The sequence below is a fragment of the Narcine bancroftii genome, chromosome 12 (genome assembly GCF_036971445.1).
Source record: "Narcine bancroftii isolate sNarBan1 chromosome 12, sNarBan1.hap1, whole genome shotgun sequence".
Taxonomy (NCBI): domain Eukaryota; kingdom Metazoa; phylum Chordata; class Chondrichthyes; order Torpediniformes; family Narcinidae; genus Narcine; species Narcine bancroftii.
Genome location: NC_091480.1, coordinates 76,888,301 through 76,914,163, shown reverse-complemented (window position 1 = coordinate 76,914,163; position 25,863 = coordinate 76,888,301). Strand labels below are relative to the sequence as shown.

Sequence of the window (25,863 nt, the reverse complement as noted above, 5' to 3'; positions counted from 1 at the left end):
TGCATTTCCCAGGTGTGTGGCACCAGCGGGCCACAGTTCCTCACCTTTGGTGATAATAGCATCACTGCTCTCTCCTGGTGCCTCTCGCATACTGTGGTGTCCTGATCTAGCGATGCGATAACATAGAAATATTTAGTAGTGTCAGCGGCAATCTAATGAAGGTGAAACTGGGCCACGGCCTACTTGAACCAGCAAGTAGTGGTCCAAAAACCACTAGCTTGAGTGCAGGTGTTCTGCATATCCATAGCTAGGTTCAAAAAATTGTTTTGGACCGTTGGGGTCACCACTGTAGCGTGTGGCGCAGTGAACAAAGCACAACAGAAGTCGTCTGTGAGCTGAACCAACAGAATTATTTAATGGAACCTTCGCAGGAGTTAAATAAATACTGTTGGCGCCCTATCACCATCACCTGACCTCGGAAGTCGCGTGCCTCCCAGAGTACTTTGTGCCCCCCCAGCGGAAACTCCCGATGCTGCGGGGGCCCGCAACTATGGACACCGGTTCGATAATGAAGTGGCGCTGTTTACCACAGTATGATATAAATTCTAACGTTTTCTCTCATTTATTGTCCCTCCCTGATACCATAAAGTTTCTCTTTTGGGTGAAGACCAGGTTTCCTATTTTGAGGCTTTCGAGTTTTTGTTTTTTAGATTAGTTTAGGGGGTTTTACTAAAGTGAATTCTTTTTTCTTTGATTGAGTGTGGAGAAATGAAGACTTATTATTTACTGATTGTTGTATATTCTAACCTTTTCAATCATATATCTTTATTCTCTCCATGCATTGTCTATTGTCGGTTTTATATTAAAATCAATTAAAAAAAATTGAAAAAGAAAGGAAGTGTGGGCACTGTTGCCCCTTCCTGACTAATGAGGAGGTTCAAGATTGGTCGGCCTTTAAATGAACACCAAGGAACTCTGTGCTCCCCACTCTCTCTGCGATGGAGCCATTGATATGTAGTGGGGAGTGGTCTTTCATCCTCCTGAAGTCCCTAGTCATCTCCTTTGTCTTGTCCATGTTGAGACTTGGGTTGTTACTCCTGCACCACTGTCCAAGCCTTTAGTTCTTCCCTTCTAGTAAGGAAATTTACTCACTTATGAGCCAGTGTTTTGGGATCACAGAATAAATGGTGTTATATTACTGCAAGTAGATAGAGATTTTGTTAATTTTACGTTATCAAAAACAATCTTTTTCTCTTTGTCTCAGTCCTTGAAACAAATTCTAATCTGGTTTATTTTCCACAAATATGCTGGGTGTTTAGCTGGTTGGCTTTGCATTTATTTGTACATTAGCTTAGGTGGATAAGCACATGTTGATACCAAGTTGCCCAAGTCCTAATGTAGGGTCATGACTGGAAACCTCAACCATCCCTTTTCCTCTACAGATGCTGTTTGACCTGCCTTGCCCCCTCCAACAGTTTGCTCTTTTAGAAAATTTTGCTCCTGTTTCCGGCATCTGCAGTCTCTTGAGTTCCCGCTGACCATTTTGGATATGATAAATATCCCCAGATTTTGGTGGGCATTTGCTGACAATATTGTCCATTTAATTAGTGCTGAGCTCAGGAGGCAATTAAGAAGCCACTGTGAGGTGGTCAAGAGTTTAAAGAAGACCAGGCCGGGTAAGCATTACTTCAAAGGACAGAAATGAACCAGATTGTTTATTTTTTTAAGTTGATCTTTCTCCACATTGCCCGACTTGCTGAGGACCTCGAGTACTTTTGATTTATTTTCACTTTTATAGCACCAGTATTGCTTCTCCCTTTAGAAGATCACAAAATATTGGAGCAGAAGCAGGCCCCTTGGCCCATCGAGTCTGCTCCACAATTCTAATCGGAAGCTGATCCATCCTCTCAACCAGCCCCACTCCCCGGCTTTCTCCCCATGACCCTTGATGCCCTGATGAATTAAATACCTGTCAATCTCTGCCTTAAATACAACTAATGCCCTCATTTCCACAACTGCCTGTGGCAACATTTCACAGACTCGTGACCCTCTGACTAAAGAATTTTTTTTGACATCTCTGTTTTAAATCGATGCCCTTTTATCCTGAAGTTATGGCCCTCTTGTCCTAGACTCCTGTACCAAGGGAAACATCCCTGCCACATCTACTCTGTCTGGGCCTTTCACCATACAAAATGCCTCTTATGAGAATCCCCCCTCATCCTTCTGTATTCCAATGACTACAAACCAAAAGCCGACAATTGTTCCTGATATGCTAACCCTTTCGCTCCTGGTACAATTTCTAGTCAATCATCTCTGACCCCACTTCTTGAAAGCCAAGAAGTTTGTGGTTACCCTTAAGGAAAAGATCCTCAATTCCAGATTAAATAATTCAGATCCTAATTTTTGGTGAACGAAAATAAAATGAAGTGCGAATATGAAACAAAGGCAAAAAATATTGTTACTCCCCAGCAGGGCAGGTAGTGTCTGTGGAAAGAGAAACCAAGTCGGTTTCTTATTCCTGCTGATCTGATGGCAGTTGGTCTCATCACCACCACCACCTCTAAAATAGGACCTCACAAGTGTCCAGAACAGTATAAATGAAACTTTATTGAATGAGGACTACAGAGGTGGGACATATAACCATATAACCATTTACGGAGCGGAAACAGGCCATGTTGGCCTTTCGAGTCCGCACCGGTTCATTGATTTTGTCCATTGGAGAAAGAATATTCTTGAACCTCGATGTGGTTAACTTCAGATTTCTATATCTTCTTCCTTTCATCATCCAATTGAGATGCCTGATTTCTTCAGACATCAGAATTGATGGAAAAATTTCCTTCTTGAAAGAGGGTGGCTCGGTTTGTGTTGCGGTTAGCACGATGCTGTTACTGCTCCAGCATTTGAGACGGGGGTTCGAATCCTGCACTATCTAGAAGGAGTTGGTTCGTTCTCCCCATGACTGCGTGGGTTTTTTCTGGGGCTAGGGTTTCCTCCCACCGTTCAAAACACACCGGGAGTTGTAGGTTACAGTAATTGGGTGGCACGGGCTTGTGGGCTGAAATCACCTGTTACTGTGCTGTATGTCTAAATTAAAAAAAAACACTATAGAAGGCTTATGGCATTCTTATCTTTCATTGGTTGGGACATTGACTGTAGGTTTCTGTGAGGAGCGGTGGACAAAGTGACAACTCTCTGTCTGCCTTAGGGTAGACAAAAGTTAAAGAATTTCATGTATGTTACATTCAAAATGTAATATTATGTGACAATAATGGAACCTTTACCTTTTACAAGAATAAAGAAGTTGTTTTGCAGCGATATTAAACTTTGATTCAGCTGTAATTGGAATATTGTGTGGAATTCTGGTCACCCCATTACAAGAGGATGCGGAGGCTTTCGATAGGATTACTATGAGAATTACCTGCAGGTTTACTCGCTGGAATTTAGTTGAATGAGAGGGAATCTATTGGAAATGTGTAAAATTGTTGTTTTCATTGATGGAGGAGACTAGAACTAGGGGACATAGCCGCAAGATCCAGGGTAGTAGATTTAGGATGGAGATGAGGTGGAACTGCTTTTCCCAGAGGCTAGTGAATCTGGAATTCGCTGCCCCTTGAAGCAGTGGAGGCGACCTCAGTAAATATATTTAAGACAAGGTTGGATAGATTTTTACACAGTCTGGGAATTAAGGGATATGGAGAAAAGACAGGTAGGCAGAGATAAGGCTATCATCAGATCAGCCATGATCTTATTGAATGATGGAGCAGGCTGGGCTTGAGGAGCTTCAAAGCAGCAGGGATAATGGAAGTTGGGGGGGGGGGGGTGGAATTGGTGGGAGCAGTGTGAGAGGCTCCCACAGACTTCAAAGAAAGGAGAACCTCTTCAGGGTCAGAATCCCTCAAAGAAGTTTATAAAATTATGGCAGACATTGATAGGGTAGAGAGTCAGGGTAAATATGTTAAGGTCAAGAGGGAAAGTTTAAAGGAGATTTGTGGGGCTGGTACACAGAGGGTAGTAGGTGCTGGAACAGGCTGCATGGGATAATATTGGAAGCAGATGTGAAGGTGGCATTTAAGAGGCTTCTATGTAAACACCTGATTATGCTGCAGGGAATGGAGAGATATGGATCCTGTACAAGTAGCAGAGATTTAGTTTAATTTGGCAACTTGTTCCGTGCAGGCATCATGGGTCAAAAAAGGCCTGTTCTTCTGCTGCCCGGTTATTTGATGGGAACAGATGTCCTCCTTCATTCTATGCAATTTAGATGCAGGAAAATATCACAATTGAGACAAATTTTGGCAGAGAGCCTCAAAGGGGAGGTTAGGACAAGTGACCAATTTTAACGTAGCCCTTAGTGACCCAGGTTCAAATCTGACGCTGTCTGTAAGGAATTTGTACGTTCTCCCCGTGTCTGCACGTATTTTCTCCAGGTGCTCCGGTTTCCTCCCACATTCCAAAACGTATGGGGATTGTAGGTTAATTGGGGTATTTTGACGACACAGGCTCATGGGCTGGAAGGGCCTGTTACCTTGCTGCATGTATGACTAAATTTAGAGAGGTGGGTTTGGCGAGTCTAGTAAAACAGTCCCATGCTTAAAAAGTCCATGGGTGACTCATTCATGATGAAGGAATTGGAACATGAAATATCCTCACATGGAACAATTGAGGCCAACAGCACAGAAATGTTTCAGGTGGATGCAATGAACTGAGTAAGATGGGATGCTGATGTGGAGCTTAAACATCACATGGACCAATTGGGCTCAAACCCCCTAGTTTCTGTGGAGCAAGCTCTATGTAGGGGAGCAGGTTTGTGAAGAAATTGGCCACTATAACTTGTCCCTAATGGGAAGCCTGGGAGTGATTGAGTCATCAGGGACCATTGCTTAAAAACAGACCTCAAATAATTTTATTTTCCATCCAGCAAATAGTATCTTTGACCAACTACCAGCAGGAATCAGGACTGCCAGGCTGGGAAATAGCTTCTTCTCACAGGCTGTGAGATTGACGGACAGTATTCAGTAACCCAGTAAATCATCCCAAAATATGTGTTATGTATTGAAAATTATATATTTATGTACATGGGTGATCATTATTTATGTGTGTGTACTATGGTTCAGAGAAACACTCTTTCTTCAGATTCTATTTGTGCAGCCAGATGATAATGAACTTGAACTTGAGATCTTGTTATCTCCAAGCTTGTCTGTCACTGAGACCATTTATCTTGGAAACAATAACGTTCTCTGTCCTTGCTATTTATTGTCTTTATTATTAATCCAGAGGCCCTCTTAAGTCCCTTGGGTGTATTTGGAAGCTCTACCTTTATTCAGATTTGTTGTCAGAGTACATACTTGACATTACATACATCTCTGAGATTCTTTTTACTGTGGGCCAATCTGAAGGTCCAATGGGAATTTATCTGCCCCTCTTTTCCCACATGCCTGTCAGTTCTATACAGAATCTTCTGTTCTATCACCCACCTGCAAAGACTAATTTACAGCAGCCAATTCACTTCCCTATCAGTTCACTTGGGATGTTGGATAAATCATGGGGAGATCATGCAAACTCTGCACAGACAGTACCTGAGTTGAGGGTGACCCCAGAGTTACTCAAGAAGTTGATGCAAAATACCGAGGTGTTTGCTGCTCTCTCATGAGGGCACAAATTTTTGCAGTAACTTGGGGATTTGTGCTTGACATTGTAGATGTTATTTAGCCTTTAATTTTACTTTATGTTGTTTCTTTAATTTAGACACACAGCATGGTGTGGGCCCTTCCAGCCCTTGATTCTGTGCTGCCCAAATATGCCAATTAACCTACAATCCCTGTATGAATTTTGGAAGGTGGGAGGAAACAGGACCTCCTGGAGGAAACCCACACAAACACAGGGAGAATGAACAAACTCCTTACAGACAGTGCCATATTCCAACACTGGTCTCTGGTGCTGCAACAGTGTGTGTTGCACTAACCAATACACTAACCGTGCCACTCAATAATGGATGGGCTATTTAGGTCTGAGGTGAGGGGAGGTTTCTATCTCAGGGTGGCAAATTTTTGGAATTATTTGCCCTGGAGTGCAATAAAGGCTTGGATGTGGAAAACAGAGGTTGATAGATTTCTGGATGTAACGTGAATCATGCGATATGAAGACCGAGCGGGAAATTAATGCTGGGGTTAAAAATCAGCACATCCTGTTGTGTGACCAGGCAGACTCAAATAGCTAAATTCCCTGTGCTTGCTTCTAATTTTTACATTCTTCTGTTAAATTCTAATTATTGAAATTCAAGCCCTAATGACACTGTGGCTGAACTTTTGTGTCTTGTTCCCACGTTCCTTAGTTACATTGTATTTTGAAAATCTATTGAGATTTCTCATGGAGGTGTTTGGTTTAAGTACTTGGCTTTGGTGGTGACTAGAATTGAAATTTTAGACCATGCAAACCTGATTCAATTATTCTGGAATCCCTTTTAACCGTAGGAATTCTGACTTGCTCAGTCTTCCAAAAGCCCTGCCGATCACCTCACTTCGCAATGACTTACAGCCCTTTGTGCCTGTGCTAGCTGTTTGAAGGAAGAGTCAATTGGACCAATTCTTTCTCCTTTCTGTGAACATTCTCTGTGAGGTTGGAAGAGGAGAAGGAGGAGGAATGAGATTGGGTTCCAGTTGGTATTTTCCATACTTTGTAGTTTTTTTTAATGAGGTTCTTTTGAACAGGTTGTTATTAAACTCTTTGAAAACACACAGAGGAGGAACTCAGTTGATCTCGTAGCATCCATAGGAGATAAAGATGTTTCAGACCTGAGCTCTACTCCTAGTATCTCGAAGATCTCTCAGTGACTACCCATTTCAATTCCGTGACCAATTCCCTTGCTGACATATCCATCCATGGAAATGCACTGCCAGACCGAGACCACCCGGAAATTGGAGGAACAACACCTCATCGTCCATCTGGGCACCCTTCAACCAGATGACAGTAACATTGACCTCCAGTTTCCATTAAACCTTCGTTTCCCTATAGCCTTTCCCCCAGCTCTGTCTCTCTTCCCTTTTCCCTCTGTCTCCTTTCACAGAACCAGAATCATTTCTCACCTCTCCTCTTGTCATATCCAATTAATACCTTTTGAAGATCTGGACTTCTACCCCAGACAGTCTTCAGTCTTTATTCTTACACCTTCCTGTTCTTATTTCTTGAAGAAAGGTTCAGGCCTGAAATATCAATAATATATCTTTACCTCCTATGGACGCTTCAAGACTGGCTGAGTTCCTCCTGCATTTCTCTGCATTTTTACTACAATCACAGCATCTGCAGATGTAGTCTTTGAAGCTTAGTAGAATGAAAGGCTTTCTAATTGTCTCTTGAAACAGTCTGAGGGTGTTTGATAGAGTTGGGGCTTCCTTCCACGATGGGGATACTTAGAACTAGGGAGTCACCCATAAAGAGGGAGAAGAGGAGGAATTTCTTCTTTTCCATGGCTGGAATCTTTGGGAATCTCTTTCCCCCAGGATCTATCTGAATGTATTTAAGGCTGTTTTTGGACTAAAGGAGAGTCCAGGGTGATGGGAACAGAAAGGAAAGTGGACCCAACGCCTGGATCAGATGAGCAGTAAATCTTATTGAATGGGAGAGCAGCATGAGATGCTGTGTGCTCTACTATTGCTCTTGTTCCAGTTTATTGTCACACTTAACCAAAGTGTTTTGTGAGCTAAACGGTTGACATAGATGGCATAGATAGCATTGTGAAGAAACTCCTACTTCCTCAGGAGTTTCCAGAGGTTTGGTATGACATCGGAAACCCTGGAAAATTTCGACAGATGCGTGGTGGAAAGTGTGTAGATTGGCTGAATCATGGTCTGGTACGGAGGCACCAATACGTAAAATGTCACGGACCCACCCCAGGACATCACAGGCAAAACCCTCCCCACTCTTGAGAACATCTACAAGGAACGCTGACATTAGAAAGCAGAAGCAATCATCAAGGATCCACTCCCCCAGCACACGCTCTGTTCTCGCTGCTGCCATCAGGAAGGAGGTACAGGTGCCACAAGACTCGCACCATTGGGTTCTGGAACAGCTGCTCCCCCTCCACCATCAGACTCCTCAACAACAAACTCAGTCAGGGACTCATTTAACGACTCTTACTTGTGCACTTTGATTTTTTTTCTCTCTGTATTGCACAGTCAGTTTGTTTACATTTCTTTGTTTGTTTACATGTGTACGTTGAGTAAATTTTTTTTTGCACTGCCAATAAGTGGCAATTCTGCCTCGCCCACAAGAAAATGAATCTCAGGGTTGTATGTAACTCTGTCAATAAATCTGAACATCTGAGATGTCTAGACAAAGACTTTATTCTGGGGATTGAACATCCAAGGAACCAACTGATCTCGACAGACTGACGTGCACCCTTCTGTGCTTGCTTTGTTCAAACATTTTCTGTTGTCATAATCTGTACTGAACTTGGAAGCCTGAGAAACTGGCAAAATGTGGGTCGCCAACCACCAAAGGCTTACTTTGGCTGCTCAGAGGTTCCTGTTGGGAGAAAGTGACCACATTTGGGGGAGAGGCAATTTGTTTTTCTTGGTACTGAGGAAAAGCAAGGCAATTCAAAACTGGGCAGGATGGTTGGTGTGGTGGTTAGCGCCACGCCTTTATAGTACCAGTGATCGGGACTGGGGTTCGAATCCTGCGCTGTCTGTAAGGAGTTTGTACATTCACCCTGTGTCTGCATGGGCTTTCCCCAGGGCCTCAGGTTTCCATCCAACATTTGAAAGTACCGGTTATTTGGGTGTAATTGGGCAGCATGGACTTGTGGGCTGAAATGGCCTGTTACCGCACTATATGTCTAAATTAATAAATTTAATCATATTGTGCATGAAATCCACACAAGAATGCTCATTTAGAAAACAAAATCTTGCAAACACTCATGGGGCCAGACAGCATCTACAGAGAGAGAATACTAGACTTAATGTTTGATGTCTTAGAGAGTTTCTAGAATTTTCTGAGAATTGGCGTAGATTGCAATGTGCAACTGGGGTGTTAATTTCAACCTGGCTTCATGTTCTCTACCCAAATGGATGAAGAGCTTGTTGTAATTCCATGGTCATTAACCAAAGCCTTGTGGGAATGTGTATGTAACCATGGAAACTAAAGGTGTTTGCCTTCAATGTTGTTTTGCCCAGGCACTACCCAAAATCTTCATTCACCGCTGTGGCAGATACTCCGGAAAACCTGCGTCTGAAGAAGCAAAGCAAGTTGCAGAGTCAAGTGAGTATTTCACCTTCTGGTATCTGACTTCTTGAAGGTTGTGGGGTTGCTTGCTTTCCTCTCATCAACATTCTACCTCTTCCCAAGAGCCGTGGAAGCCTACCAGTATGCCAAAGGTTGAGGAAAGGCATGTTAATATAGAGTATTCCTCTCCTTGAAAGGACTGTATGGCTATTTCTTTGATAGCATAGTCACTATGGCAGCGGCAATGCAGGCTATTTGAATACTGTACCATCCAGCACGCAGGCTATTTGCTGTTTGTGGGTTGTTGCAGAAATGCAAGGACCATAGGTCATGGAATCTGCAATCAAACTATGAGAGACTGGAGCAGGGGTCCCACAATATTTTGGTCCATCGACCCCATCATGGAATCCTTGATACCTCATCGACCCCCAAGCATGGAATTCTTGGGGTGGCAGAGGCGTTGGACTTGGTGGGGGGGGGGTGGTGACAGCACAGAATGGGGAGCATGGAAGGGGGCAGTGGCGGCGCAAAACGGAGGGGTTGGGCGTGGAACAGGAGGCTAGTGGCAGCATTGGACACTTAGCTTCTTCACCACTAAATCAGTCCTTTGGTCTCTACTATTAAAAGGCTGAAGCCAAATACAACATGACGGCCACCAAGGCCAGGTTATGCGAGAGGTTGGCCACCCCTGCCATAGGTGCTCTTTTCAAAATTTCAATCGCCTCCCACTCCCCGCTGCCGTTTTGATCCTCTGGCATTTATCGGCCACTTGGATTGTCCCATTGACCCCCCCCCCCTCCCAAGGGTTTTTGATATCGACCACTTTGGGGACCCCTGGACTGGATGGAGCATCCATAGAGAGATATGGTCAGTCAACGTTTCAGGTTGGGACCTTTTTTGAGACTCGACAAAGAGTTCCGACACCAAATGGTGACAGACTATTTCTTTCCATGGATGCTACCTACCCTCTAAATTTCCCAAATCTCTTGTTGTTCCTTTGGTGCTGGATAGTTGGGATGTAGTTAATGGCAGACCAATCTCCTGCTTTTTGAAATATCTGGTGTCTGCAAAGAAACTTGGAGATGGGCGGCTCAGCATCTCAGGCAGAATCTAGGCAGAAGAAAGGACGGTCGTGTTGAGACCCTTTAATTGAGACTATCTTGAAGGGTTATCTCTCCATTTCCCTTCATGGATGCTGCCTGGTCTGCTGAGTCCTGCAGTTTATTGTAAGAACCACAGGCACTCTGGCTTCTCCCTCCTTCTAGTCACGAATGTGAGATCATGCACCACCAGATTCAAGGAAGTTTTTTTCTTCCATTATCAGACTCCCCAAAAACTTGCACTAGTAAAATCCTGTGGTCTTTGCTCTGTTCCAAACTGATTTCCCTCATTAACTCTGTACTGTATTTTTATTGATGTTCTATGTATAGATTGACCAGCTGGATTGCATATAAAACAACTTTCTCACTGTACCATGTACCATGTAACAATAAAGTTGGAGTACCACATATATGTGTATAATAATTGATACCATGTAAGAGTTGACCTCCCCATCCCCCCCTATTTTTGGCCTAAATATCTGGTATTTTCCATACAGTATGTGGAAAAGTCAAACCCCACCCTTGATGCTTCGACCGTGGAGTCTCACCTAAGATGCTGGTCATCCTGCTACAGGATCTCCTGATGTCCCAACAGTGGACTCTTGCCTAGGCCCAGGCTGCCTGCCCAATCAAACTCCCGATGCCCCGACCATGGGTTCTCACCTAGGCCCGGCTGCCCGCCTAATCAAACTCCTGATGCCCTGAATATGGAGTTACCACCCACCCGGTCATCTATGCTCTCGGCACCTCGAACGACGTAGGCACTTACCGTGGTTCAAAGTAGTATGTGTGTAATGGTCGAGCCCTTAAATTTGACTTTAAAAATTGGGCCACAAAATTTGATGAACTAGAACTGATGGGGCCTCAGATTCATGTTTCAGTTGAGCAATAACAGCACGTTGGTACAAGTCTCTCCCTGTTCTGTACTAAACCCTGGCAGTATGACTTGAACCCACAACCTTCTTACACTGAAGCTGTGCACAGAGCCATGTCAGGCATTTTACTGCTTGCATTCTTGTAAAGCAGTGAAGTCCTTCTCTTTCTCTTCCTGCTTCAATGGCACATTTTAATTCCCCTTCTGGAGAAGTGTTGCATCTCACATTCTTGATCAGAGCAGGAGTTGACTCATCAAACTCAGCAGCTGATCCTTCACCATCTTCCAGAATGAACAACGGTTGGTGTAGCGGTCAGTGCAACGCTTATACAGCACCAGCGATTGGGACTGGGGTTTGTTTCCCATGGTGCTTGTAAGGAGTTGGTACATTCTCCTCCTGTCTGTGTGGGTTTCCTCCGGATGTTCTGGTTTCCTCCTACCCTTCAAAAAAAAATTTACTTGGGCTATAGGTCAATTGGGTGTAAATTGGGCGGCATGGACTCGTGGGCCGAAATGGCCTGTTACCGTGTTGTATATCTTAAAAAAAACCCAAACTGTCCCAAATATACAGTAATTCAGTCAGAAGTACACTTGGCAAAAAAACCCCAGTCTGTTGGAGAAACAAAGCAAGCTGAGCAGCGTCAGCGGGAGAAGAAGAATGGTCAACATTTAAGTCTAGAACATTGTCCATTCTTTTACTTCCTCTGATGTGGCTCGACCAGCTGAGTTCCTTCAGTGGATTTTTTTTTTGATCCAGATTCCAGCATCTACAGTCTCCTGTGTGTCCCTGGTGGTACATTGAGATGGCTTGCACATTTAAACAGCCAAATATTCCACGAAGATCATTCTTGTGTTTGGAGCCAGCCATCTAAATAAGAAGCACTTGCAGTTATTTTTAAATAAACGTGGTAAACTTCTCTCTTCATCAGTTCTGTTAAACCATAGACCCTTGGGGTGGCGGGGGGGGGGGGGGGGGGTGGTATTTCTGATTGCATTGCTTATCAATTCAATTAAAATGTAAATCTGCTTCTCTCAGACAGACTGCTGTTGATGAATGTCTGGCAATGTGCAAGTTCACAGCGATTGAATAGAGCAGACTCCAGCCTCTCATTTCTTATTCAAAGTATGATGGCAGCTGAGAACTAATTGGCTTTAACTCATGATTAGCGGGGCAGTTAGCGCAACGTTATTACAGCAATCAGGTCCGTGGTCCGAATCCTGCGCTGTCTCTAAGGAGTTCTCCCTGTGTCTGCATGGGATTCCTCCGGGTGCTCCGGTTTCCTCTCACTGTTAAAAAACGTACTGGGGGTTGAAGGTCATTGGGTGTAATTGGGCAGCACAAGCGCCTGGGCCGAAAGGGCCTGTTACAGTGCAGTATGTATGTCTAAATGGGCCTTCCTTTACATGCCAGCCTTGCTTGAATGCAGCACGAATCTCTCTCTTTGTCCCAGGAGTGTAGTTTGCGCAAAGAGGAATTGTCTGTGAATAATGCAATGAGTACCATATATGTTGCAGGGTATGGGAGACTAGGTAACTGACTGAAGTAGCCTGATGATATTTTCATGCACTCATTCTGCATAACTGCATTTGCAGCCATCACCACGAAGAGCTACAACATGGATGCTGGAACAAAATTGCCTTCGTAATATTAATAGTTCGAAACAAATGCTGATTGTAGTTATATTTTTTAATTACATTTTCATTCTACAAATCAGATCCAGTAGTTACTTGATACAAATCGTGTTTTTATTCTACCAGGCACAGCTAAAGTATCGAGATTTGGGAGTAATATCAAAAAAGCAATGGGGAGATATAATTTCCTCCACAGCTCCTCATCCACGTGTGTGTGTGTGTGTGTGTGTGTGTGTGTGTGTGTGTGTGTGTGTGTGTGTGTGTGTGTGTGTGTGTGTGTGTGTGTGTGTGTGTGTGTGTGTGTGTGTGTGTGTGTGTGTGTGTGTGTGTGTGTGGGTGGGGGTGACTGAACTATTGGGGAGGTCTACATCTATTCAGTTACATTTAAGGGATGGAATGAAGTAAATCTCCTTTGCCTATGTTGAGCAATCTCTCACCTCATTGATTTTGAAGTGGCACTTGAGGAGGACAGTTTGCAGCCGGATTTGAGATGACGCAGTGCCTGGTCAAAGTCGCTGATATTCAGAGCTCAAAATCCAACCAGAGCTATTTTTGGACTCTGTGTGCACTGGTTCTTCAAACTGCCAGTTGTTTCCGCTTCAGAGAATGAGTTGTATTTGTGGTATTAACCAGGGTTAAATGCACATCGATTTTTCTAAATGAGAATTATACAGCCATGCATCGACTTGCGTCCGGGTTAGGTTCTGGAAGTGGGGACACAAATCAATCGTTAGAGATGAAATATAGTGTACAACCTCTCATTTTGTACATATACATCTCTGAATACCATAGTTAATAAAATGTAAATACTGTACAGTACCTATAAACATTGGTTTTGGCATGAATTTTAAAATTTTTATTAACCCCTTGGATATAACCACGATCGGACATTACTCAATTGAGTGCAAGTCAAGGTATGGCTGTATTTTCTCTTGAGAAGGCTGACCTTTGCTCAGGTTCTACAGGGAGGGAGTGAAAGAAGGGAAAAGTGTGTGTATGTGAGAGAGGGCGCTGAGTGGGTGAATAGCACACCACTAGACTTCCCCTTCCTCGTTTCCCTGCTGGGTGATGGGAATGAGGATCCTTTCCATTTCCTGTCTTCGTCACAGTTGCCAATTATTTGACTTGATTTGGTGTCTAGTAGATCTCACTCAGTTTATCTTGCACACCATCTCTTGCTTCTCCCCTTGTGCACACACTCAGTCACTTGTTCTCCTTAGAGAAACATAAAGGCTGAAAACTTGAACAAAGAACTGCTGCTGGAACTCAGCAGGTCAGGCAGCATTCATGGGTAGAAATAGTCAGCTAACGTTTCAGGTTGGGACCCTTTATTGAGAGTGGATATTTTATGACCAATACATTTTAAACCAATTAGATGAATGGCTTTCTAATCCCTCTGCTGTTTCTCAAAATGACTACGAAACTAGGGTTGGCTTTGTAAAGGACATTTTGGACTGTGGCTTGTCATTTAATTTTGGACTTTTTGTACTTGTTTACAACTAAATCTTTAATCCAAGGACTGTGTTTCAGCAATATTGGTTTCAAACAAGGAATCAGGAAGTTGGACTCTCAAGTCTGCTTTGGCATTCAATATGGTCGTCTATAATCTGCCTTAGACTTTCATAGAGGATTACAGCGAAGTACAGGCCCTTCATCCCAGGAAGTTTTGCTGACCCACAGAAACCTACTCATCAAGCTAAACCTTCCCTACCTTACACCCATAACCCTCTATTTTTCTTTCATCCACGGGCCTGCCTATGAGTCTTTAAAAGGTCCCGATTGTACCATCCTCCACTACCACCCTTGGTAATGCGTTACAAGCATCCATTACACTATGTATATATCAAAAAACTTATCCTTGACGTCTCCCCAAACTTTCCTCCCCTGACCTGTACAGATGTCCTCTGGTGTTTGCTACTCTCGCCTTGGGAAACAGGTGCTGACTGTCCACCTTATCTATGCCTCTCATAATCCATTGTCACCTCTCATCCTTCTATGCTCCAAAGAGAAAAGTCCCAGCTCTGCTAACCTTGCTGCATAAGACACATTCTTCATTCCAATCATCATGCTGGTAAATCTCTGCACCCTCTCCATAGCTTCCACATCCTTCCTGTAATGAGGTGACCAGTACAGAACACAATATTCCAAGTGGAGTCTAACTAGAGTTTTATAGAGCTGCAACATTACCTCACGACTCTTCAGATTTTAGATTTATAGTCAAAGGACATAAATGACAACTCTGAGATTCTTTTTCCTGTGGGTGAGGCAGAATTACCACTAATTGACAGTGCAAAAAAAAAGTACACAATGTTCACATGTAAACAAATAGAGAAATGTAAAAATACTGTGCAATAGAGAGGGAAAAAAAAATCAATAACGTGCACAAATAAGAGTCCTTAAATGAGTCCCTGATTGAGTTTGTTGTTGAAGAGTCTGATGGTGGAGGGGGAGCAGCTTTTCCTGAACCTCGTGATGTGAGTTTTGAGGCACCTAGACCTCTTTCCTGATGGCAGCTGTGAGAACAGATGTGCTGGGTGATGTGGACTCTTGAACTCAATCCTCCAACTAATGAAGACCAGTGTACCATAAGCTTGTATTTTTTATTTTCCTGAATCCATTTGATAAATTCCTTCTCTAGAGATCCAGTACCAACCTGCTTTTCCCAGTCAACCTGCATGTTGACACCCCTCATGACAATTGTAACAATCCCCTATTTGCAGGCTAAAGCTGCTTTGACGCTTCAGAATCAAAACCAGAATTCATTGTCAAGAACGTGTCTCAAAGTTCAGTGACGTGGCTGCATTACACAGTGCAAATATTGCTATAAATTACATTAAAAAAAAATAAATTAGTGCAATAGAAGAGAAAGTGGGCTAGTGTCTGTGTTCATTGCCCATTCAGAAATTGTCTTCACATCGAGCATTTCCAAGGGTTCCCTACCCTCCTGTGGTACTGGTCAGCAATGGAATAGTGGTGGGAACTAGTTAAGAAATGTATCGCTGACTTGATGCTGTTTGAAACTGGTGACAATGTGTGGCTCAAAGCTGGAACTTTGGGAGGAAGTGTTGCAAATTCAAACTCCTCACGTTAATAGATGTTTTGAGAATTGTAGATGGAATATAAGATGTGGGGTTGCAGCCACTGTTAATCTGATCTGTAGGAATGGTGCTGAGATGTGAGGTCTGCAGAAGACAGAATCAAATGGCATGCGAACATTTATTAGCCAAGCTCTCTGAAGTAATTGTGGGATACCGATGTGTGGGCTTACCAGTTCTAGTTGGAAGTATTCCAAGGAGCCTGGTCATGTGACTTGGCCTTGTGTTGCATGGTTCTAAGACTTGTACAGAAGATACTGCATATATTATCTGAGGAATGGGCCTCTCAGATTTTGTGAGGTTTACTGCTCATGGTGTACTGTCAGCAAGTTTCAAGAACCAGGAGTCTGTTTGGACCAAGATGAGTTGGGGAGGAAGATACTGGGTAGGGCCTGCCAGACTGAGGAGGAAAGCATAGAGAAATAGGAAGAGTGGGGGAGAGGGGAAAGGCAGATGGAGGGGTGGGAAGATGGATGGGTTGGGAAACAGGACGACTTCACCAGTTACTTGCAGCTGCAGCAGGCTATCAAGAGGGCAAATGGAATGTTGGCCATCATTGTTAGAGGGATGGAATTTAAGAGCAGGGAGGTTATGCTGCAACTGTACAGTGTACTGGTAATGCTGCATCTGGAATAACGTGTGCAGTTCTGGTCTCCTTACTTGAGGTTAGGATGTACTGGCTTTGGAGGTGGTGCAGAGGACGTTCATCAGGCTGATTCTAGAGATGATGGGGATTAGCCTATGAGGAGAGTTTGAGTCGCCTGGGACTGTACTCACTGGAGGTGGAGACTAGAACTAGGGGACATAACCCCAAGAACCAGGGTAGTAGATTTAGGACGGAGATGAGGAGGAACTGCTTTTCCCAGAGGGTGGTGAATCGATGAATCAAACATATTTAAGACAAGGTTGGATAGATTTTTATATAGTAGAAGAATTGCTATGGGGAAAAGGTGGAGATGAACCCATCATCAGATCATCTCATTGAAGGGAAGGGTAGGCTCGATGGGCCATATGGCTGATTCCTGCTCCTACCTCTTTTGTTACATTGCTATGTTATTAATATTAACCCATGCAAATGACATTGCCCAGCAATTGGGTCCAAGTTGCTGCTTGAGTTACTAATGTGAGGTTTACCAGCACAGGTTGAGTGAAGGGCAATGTATTGCTGATCTGTCTGGTTGCCAAAAGCACAGGCTGATTGGCGCACCTCTGGTTCCAGGAGCACCCCGTCAAGTCTTGCCCCCACTGCCCTGCTCCTGCTGGGAGTCCCATTGCTCTGTGCGCCTACACTGATTGTTGGCAGTGGGACGCCCTTGGTAGAAAGTGGGAGGGAACAAATACACACGGTGGATTTTTCAACACTCCGACTCATTTGTTTCCTCAGCATGTCCATGAAAGGGACATAAGGGGTGGGGGGGTGGGGGGCACACATCCAGGTCGGATCTGTGTGAATCCAGTTGAATGATCTGAAAAGTAATGTACAAGTGTACAAGTCTGAGTCTTGGAGATGCTCAGCCATTTATCTGAGTAGCTCATTCACTTGGTTTAGAAGTATCAGAATTTATTGTCATGAGTATGTCACCGGAATTTGTTGATTTGCGCAGCATCACTGTGCACATGAACCACCTTACAAAATAAATAAAAAATAGTGTACAAAAAGACAAAGTAAGGCAGTGACTGTGGTTTGTTGTCCATTCAGGAATCTGATGGCAAAGGGAGTGCTGGTCAAATTGGAGACCTGTTTGGCAGGACATCAGATTGCAAGCAGTCAGAAGCTCTGTCAATAATTAACCATTAGTACAATATTGTCAATATCCAACCATAAAGGTCTTGCCTTCATTTTTCTTTGTACTTTTTCTAATTCTGTTCTGATCATGTTTGCAATCTGCCCTGTATCACATTAAACTGATTAATATGGGTGTCATAGTTAGCATAACACTATTTTAGCGGCAGTGAACCGGGTTAGAATCCAGTGCTGTCTGTAAAGAACTATTACGTTCTCCTCATGTCTGTCTGGGTTTTCTTTGGGTGCTCCACTTTCCTCCCACCCTTCTAAACATACAGAGTTAATTGGTCACATGGGTGGGTGGGTGGGGATGTGTGTGTGTATGGCATGGACTCCTGTGCCGGAAGGGCCTGTTACTGTGCTGTATCTCTAAATTAAGTTAATTTATCAGTCCGACGTCGAGCAAGCAATGAGAAGCTGGAGGTTCTCAGTAGGTCAGGTCTCATCCATGGAGAGAAATGGACAGTCAATGTTTTGGGTCTTGGCTCTTTTTTGAGACCAAAGTGGGAAAGAGAGATAGCAAGTGTGGAAAGGAGCAGGCAGAGGGAAGGACTGGGGAGGGGCCGAGTTTATAGGATACGAGTCAACTGAAGGTGCGAGAGGTGGACTTGGGTGACAGACAGGAGAGGAGACCACTGACGGGAGGGAGCTGAGTGAAAATCTGGACTAGGAAAATAAGAAGTAGTTATAGGATTAATAAGTCACTTGTTGCTCTTTGCACATTGTTCAGTGGAGGGAAATCAGGCACGTTTCATAAATGCTATAATTGGTTCTGTTGCCAACCTACAATCTGTCACAATTGGTTCTGTTGCCAGCTTACATTGACACAGCACAATGTGCAAGTTGCTTCCCTTCCATCCCTCCCCATTATTGTGAAGGACCCTTTTCTCCGGTTTATTGTTTGTATCCCTTCTCCCTTGTAAGCTTGAGAGCACAGAGGGGGGAAAAAAAAATCAGTATTTTGAAGTTCTATTCCACTGATATTGGTCTGAGGGGTTTTACAGTTTAATTGTGTCAAATAAAGTGTATGGAAAAAATAATTTAAGAAATCTTTCAGTGGTGTTTTGAAAAACAAACTAATTAAATTAAAAAATAATTAGACATACAGCACGGTAACAGGCCAATTTGGCCCGTTCACCCAATTTACACCCCATTAACCTACACCCCCTGGTACGTTTTGAATGGTGGGAGGAAACCTGAACCCCTGGAGAAAGCCAACACAGACACGGCAGCGTGTGGTCTGGACCCAATTGCTGGTGCTGTAAAGGTGTTGCACTAACTGCTACGCCAACTGCTACCCGTAAGCCGAACGTCACTCAGCTGAATTTTATTTGATGAACATACTGCTGTTTAACTTGAACCGATGTGCACATAATCATCCACGGACATCCAATCCTCCTTTTGTTTTCTTCCAAAACTATCTAGAAATAGATGTAATCTAGTTTTTACTTTTGTTCTAGAATGATTAGTGAGATAGATTGGCATTTAGCATAGTGGTTTGTGCAACGCTGTTACATCGCCAGTGGCTGAGGTTCGAATCCCGCGCTGTCTGTAAGGACTTTGTACATTCTCCGTGTCCACATGGATTTCCTCCGAGTGCTCTGGTTCAGATTTCAGATTTATTGTCACAGTACATACATGGCATCACGTACATCCCTGAGATTCCTTTTTCCTGCAGGCATAGCAGAATTCCCATTAATTGGTAGTGCAAAAAATAAACTGTATGCAGTGTAAACATATAAACAAACAAAGAGCTATAAACAGATAATGAATGTAAACAAACTGTGCAACATAGAGAGAACAAAAAGAAAATCAATAAAGTGCACAAGAGTCCTTAAATTAGACCCTGATTGAGTTTGTTGTTGAGGAGTCTGAGAGTGGAGGGGGTCACAGCTGTTCCTGAACCTGGTGGTGCGAGTCTTGTGGCACCTATACCTCTTTCCTGATGGCAACAGTGAGAACAGAGCATGTGCTGGATGGTTAGGGTCTTTGATAATTGCTGCTGCCCTCCTGCATCAGCGTTCCCTGTAATACACTCAATAGTGGGAAGGTTTTTCCTGTGATGTCCTGGGCTGTGCTCACTATCTTTTGGAGGGCTTTACATTCAGGGGTATTGGTGTTCACGTATTAGACCATGTTGCAGTCGGTTGTCGAATTCTGAGGTCAAATAAAGTCAACATTCTGAGGTCGAGCTCAAATATGCACAGTTTTTATTCCACCGTTACTGTTTTTTACTCCTTCGTGGTCCTGTGCAACATGCCAGACATTACAGTCGATAACCAATCTACATTATCATGTAAGGCATTATAGTCGGTAACCAAACTCTATTATTTATCAGTCAGCACATTTTCCACCACACATCTGTAGAAATTTTCCAGGGTTTCTGGTGAAACCAAACCACAAACTCCTGAGGAAGTAGAGGCGCTGATCTGCTTTCATCACGATGCCATTAGTGTGTTGGGTCCAGGAAAAGTCCTCCGAGATAGTGACTCCCAAGAAATTTGCTCACCCTCTCTACCTCTGACCCCCCCCCCCCCAATGATCACCGGATTGTATACCTCGGGCTTTTCTTTCCACCCAACCTTCAAAACATACCGGGGGTTGAAGGTTAATTGGGTGGCACGGGCTCGTATGCCGATAGGACCTGTTAGTGTGTTGTATATCTAAATCTAAACTCCAGAAGGTGACATTCAGATATTTGATTCAGAAATTAAATAGCGGTGCATATTAATGAGCAACTGAAAGGAATAAATGGTTGGAGAGACTATAATTTCAAGTTCAAGGTAAGGCATGAAAAGTACACTAATGTTTGAATGAAGGGAATGAGGTTAAAGTTGAGAAATCTGTAATTCCTGGAACTAATGACCATCAGAGTTAATGTAATGTGAGATTGTATTGGTACATAGTTAAAAGTTAAGAATGGACATGCTGGACTGAGAGTAAGTGCAGGCCAGAGTAAGTAGGGTGATGTGTCGCGTTACTTCGAGGGCAGTCAGGTACGTGGACGATGGTGCACGGAGCAGAAACGGCTTGAAATAAGTTGTTGAAAATAGTAGTGGGTGGGTTGAAGCTCAAGTGGAGAGGGGTGATTGGTTTTGGGTTGAAACAGATATATAAAAAAAAATCCTTGACAAAGATTTACAGTAGACAGATCTCTAGCTAGCAGATGCATGGATCCAGTTTTGTCACAAACCCTCTGGTTTTACAGCAGAATACCCGATGAGAAGTAGCACAGAGTGCTAAACTCCATTGGATCCCAAGGACCCAGCTCTGTGAACAGTGCAAGGCAGGTCATTTACTGCACCCTTCGAGGTGGCTTAGTGTGGAAGGAATGTCAATAACTCTGGGTCATTGCGTCCCTCAACTTCAGTTTTTAAGGAATGAAATGCCATATTTAAATATTTACATAGCTAGAGAGCAAAGCAACTTCCTGATTTATTCACACATATTAAGGCTGGACTCAAATTTTCATTTCCCATATCTTCTTGTACAGATTCCATTAAGATTAAATTTCTGCTTTTAGTTCTTGTTTTTGCTGAAACATTCAGGCTCTTGTGGGGCTAAAATTGTGATGGAAAGGGTAAGGATAAGCTACAAGTCCCTGAGGCAAAATTTTGCTCAGGTTGTAATGACTGAGAGATTTGAGTTACACTCTTACAAGTCCCTCTGTCCCAACCCCTACTATTGTAAATGCAGTCTTCAAACTGTTGTTTCAGGACCTCTACATTCCTGGAGAAAAAAATAACTTGATTATATTCCTGCAGAGTACACTACAACTCCAATTATCCAAAATGGTCAGGACCGGGCCTATTTCAGATAAACAATATTTTCAGAGAACTGATCATTTAAAAAAAAACAGTCCAGTAGCAACAGCAGATCCCTTGTAACAGTGTTTATACAACAACAAACAACAAGGGGAGGCTTTATAACCATGAAATAATGTTTAATTCTCACCAAAAAATAACCTGAACAAAATAAGATAAATCCAACACCAAAATCTCAAAATTCTATTCAGAGGTTTTTCCAAAATTCAACCTGTGACATCAGTTCGGCTTTGAAAATATTTTGGATAACTGAGGATTTCTGATTGTTTCAGATACCCTCAATTATCCAACAAAATTTTTTGAGGCGAACATTTGTCACTCCAGGTCCAAAAAATTTTGGATAACTGAGGATTTTGGATAATCTGAGTTTGGAGAACTGGAGTTGTACTGTATTTGCACATGATGACCAAGGTTGCCTGACTTTCCACTGTTGAGATATTTCTCTGCAGTTAATTCAGCAGATTACAGTGGACAGTAAATATTTTGCTTCCTGAACAATTTTGGGTGTATTTTCTGGATTTTGGGCTCTTGATCATGAAAATTATCTTAAAAATTCCTATCATGTAATGTCGTTTAGATATAATCTTTTTGTGAATTTCTGTCATATTTTAAGTCTACTTCAAACATACAAAACCATGAAGTGTCATTGAAAATTAATTTTCTGCATTCGTGCTTGGACTTCTCTGCTGATCTTGACGTAGTCAGTGATGAACATGGTGAAAGGCAAACCATGGAAAACCAGTATCAGGGCAACTGGAATCCATCAATGCTGGCCGACTATTGTTGGACACTGACCCAAGGGGCATCAGATGCTAAGTACAAACGAAAATCAGCGGCAAAACATTTTTGGGTCAGGTGAACTAATGCAATGTGTCAGCATCATTATGTGATTAAACCTGCTAAATTCAATAAAAGTTAATTTAATGCTTCTCCATCTTCCTATGTGATACAGCAAATCTGAAATTATCTTTGTGTTCATCTTGAAATTGTACATTATAATCCCAATTTATTTTTCAGGAAGCAAACCTTTTGGGGAAAAAAAATTGTCCAGTGTTATTGGTATGCAAAAAGTGCACAGAGACTTGACTATAGGGAACGAGCACTCTTGTTAGACAACAGATGGAACTTCTGAGACCAGTCACTGAAGCTTGTGAAAAGGTTGGCAATAGAATTAATGTCTCTGTTAAATTTTCTTTTTTGTTACTTACAATGGCTTAGTTTTCTTTATATTGTATCCCTTTATGAGACAACTCATCTATAAGTAATGCTCCATTGTGAGTTACAATTGAATGCAAAGAATCAATTCCCAAATCCCATGCTTTTGTTGACCACTGTTTTCTGGTCCACAGCAAACTGACCATGGTCTACATCTGGAGTTTGATTAGATCACATACTATTTATTGTGTAATAAAACAGAAATGTAATATTACACAAAATTGTCTTCATTGTGCCACGAGGGAGACAAAATTCATCATCAACTTTGCCCAGTGCCCCTTACAGTCAGAGAAAAAAAATTAAAAGAGAGTTGTCCAAGAGTCTCTCAGTGTCCGTGGATTTGCCTCCAGTGCTCCCACGGCCTCTGCAGCCACACAAGACTCCATTCAGTTCAAACCATCGACAACCCGAGCCCAGATCCAAATCTCTGACAATGAAGAAGCCTTCAGCGCCCAGGGTCCTTCACATGCCCTTCTTTCCTTCTGCACCCTCTTGAATCCCAGTTCCGATACCTAGTTCTCATGAGCCAGTCTCTGACGTGTCCTTTGACCTCAAGTTCCTGCAGCCTGTGTCTGTCCTTTAGCTGCAGAACCCCCTCGCTGGTCCACCGCCATGGTCACTGTCCTTGGGTTCGTCTTCTCTGCTTCTCCTTCTAAACATTGGGGGGGGTGGGGTGGAAGAGAGGTGTTTCAATTATTGGTGCCTAGTCTACTTCTCACCTGGAGTCTGCAACCCCTTGAGACTGCTGCTGAACAGAGACACCGACACTATTTTGGGTCCAGACCAACTCCATGCCCTTTTGGAGAAGGTATCTCCAAATTGCAGTGCATCTAGCAAGCCCTTTGTTTTTTCCAGTGGGTTGCCCAGCCTCCACACCAGTGTTGCCCACTCATCTACGCAAGTCAATTCATCCTTTGAGATTGAAATAATCTTTGGCTTGCTCTGCATGGAAGTTGAGTGAAGAATGTCGGTCATGGTGCTGGGAATGTAACGAACTATCAGAATTGCTCAAGGAACAAAGCTGATGGTTTTATGTGGGGTTCTTGATAATAGGGATTGGACCTTGACCACCTTGTGGTGTTGAGGTGTGCGTTTAGAATGCTGAAACCTGCGCAATGGATCATTGATGGATGGTAAACAAAAGGAGAGGCGAGGTGAACTGGAGGAAACTCTGGGTGGAGGTAATGGAAGCACAATATCTGATGGAATACAGGGCAGAAGGATTGATTTCTCCCCTCTGGAAAATACCCATGGTCAGAAAACTAAATGCACAATGATTTCTATTTATAAAAATCACAGCCTGAGGGAGAGATCCCTATGGCAACCAAAACAATTCCAGTGCTCGTATGATGCAGTAAGCCAGATCTAGTTATGATGTGAAATGTATAGATGCTGCAGAGAGAGAGAGGAAGGTTGCTGTCTACATGTATATTGGTGGGCTTATTCAATGTGTTGGCAATCGACCAGGTGAGCGAAGGACTGTTAGTTTACCTCAAGCACAGTTATTAGTCAGGATGAAAGGTGTAATATTGACCAGGGTAAGGAGAAAATCTGCCAGCATTTCTAGTTCTGATCTAATGAAATAAAACTCCGCCTTGGGTGCAGTTTGATTATCTATCTGCAGCTCGCCTGCTTTCAGCATAAACAATGAAGAGTTGCATTTCTGTAGAGGCTTCCACTTATTTTGCCAGAGGTTTCAAACTGCTTCACAGCCAAGGAAATGCTTTACAGGGAATGGGGCCCATAAACTTTAAGCGGAGTCCTAAGGGGGGCCATGGCCAAAAAAAAGGTTGAGAACAGCTGGTCTAGAGTCCTTCAGTTGCTGGGCATTGAGGACAGAGGTGGAAGTATCGACAAGGTGCTACAGAGGTGACAATGCTGCTAAATAGTAAATGAATGTAACAGTGTACAGTAGAAATCCTAAAATCCAAACTTCTCGGGGATTGGGTCAGACTGGATTTTTGGATTTTCCAGATTCTCAGGCGGTACATCGATAGTGCTTATGCAATGCACACGTGCACACACATAAACGCACAATGTATGCATGCACGCAAAAGCCAAGAGTTGTTGAGAAGTTTGGATTCTCAGGTGGTCCGGATTGCAGGCATCCAGATTTTTGGACGTACTGTACAGTGATGGATATGTATGTCTAGAACAAAGGGTGGGAAGAGACTTTGAACAATTTTCTTTTTGTAAATAATTTATTCAGAATAAAGAATATATTTGATTTAAAAACAAAACTCCTGCAGCCACGCAGCACCCTAATTCCTGGTGCTGAAGGTTCTGGAGTGATAGCTGAGCCTAATATGGATGATACTTGGCTCTAGAGGAGGTAGGCCAAATGGGGAAGAACCTCTTTTTTAAAAAAAAATGTAAAATGTCTTAAATCATGAAAGAAAACATCAAATAAGAAGGGAGGCGACCAAAAAGGTGCATTGAGGTGGGGCAGTAGTTTATGGAGAAATTTCAAGTATCTGTATCCTAGGCAGTTGATGATGCAGCTGAACGATGGAAGTTTGGGAACGAGGAAATGGACAATGAAAAGAAGCAGACATTTTGGAAGATTGTCATACTGGAGGCAGAGTCCTTGCTGGGATTTGAAGACCCAGAACAGTGCATCCATCAAGAGAGCTATCCCTTCAGCTGAAATCTTGGGTTAACCTATGACACTGGACAACAAAGATTTTTTCTTCCTGAACATGTTTGGGTGTATTTTATGGATTTTGGGCTGCTGGTCACTAAAATCACCTTGAAACGTTCCTATTGTGTAAGGTTTTTTAAAGATATAACCTGCTTTTGTGATTTCCTGTCATATTTTAAGTCTATTTCAAGCACAAAAAAACCACGAAGTGCAACTTGTCGTTGAAAATTAATTTTCTGCATTCGCATTTGGACTTCTTCCCTGCTGATCTTGGTGCAGTCAGTGACGAACACGGTGAAAGATTTCACCAGAACATTGTGACCATGGAAATCAGGGCAACTGCAATCCATCAATTCTAGCAAACTATTGTCGGACTCCGACGTGAGAGGCATCAGATGCTGAGTGCAAACAAAAATCAATGGCAAAACATTTTTGGGTCAGTTAAACTAACGTAATGTGTCAGTATCATTATGCGATTAAACACACCAATGTTTCTCAACTTCCTATGTGATACAGCAAATCTGGAATTATCTTTGT

General features: G+C 43.0%; 1 protein-coding gene across 1 annotated transcript in view; it reads left to right on the top strand.

Moving 5' to 3' along the window:
• lasp1 (LIM and SH3 protein 1) overlaps window positions 1-25,863 on the top strand; it is a 136,862-nt gene that overhangs the window by 62,977 nt on the left and 48,022 nt on the right. Inside the window, exon 3 of the mRNA XM_069906972.1 lies at window positions 9,111-9,195. Within this exon, the coding sequence (XP_069763073.1) occupies window positions 9,111-9,195 (85 nt within the window). The remainder of the gene's footprint in view (window positions 1-9,110; window positions 9,196-25,863) is intronic.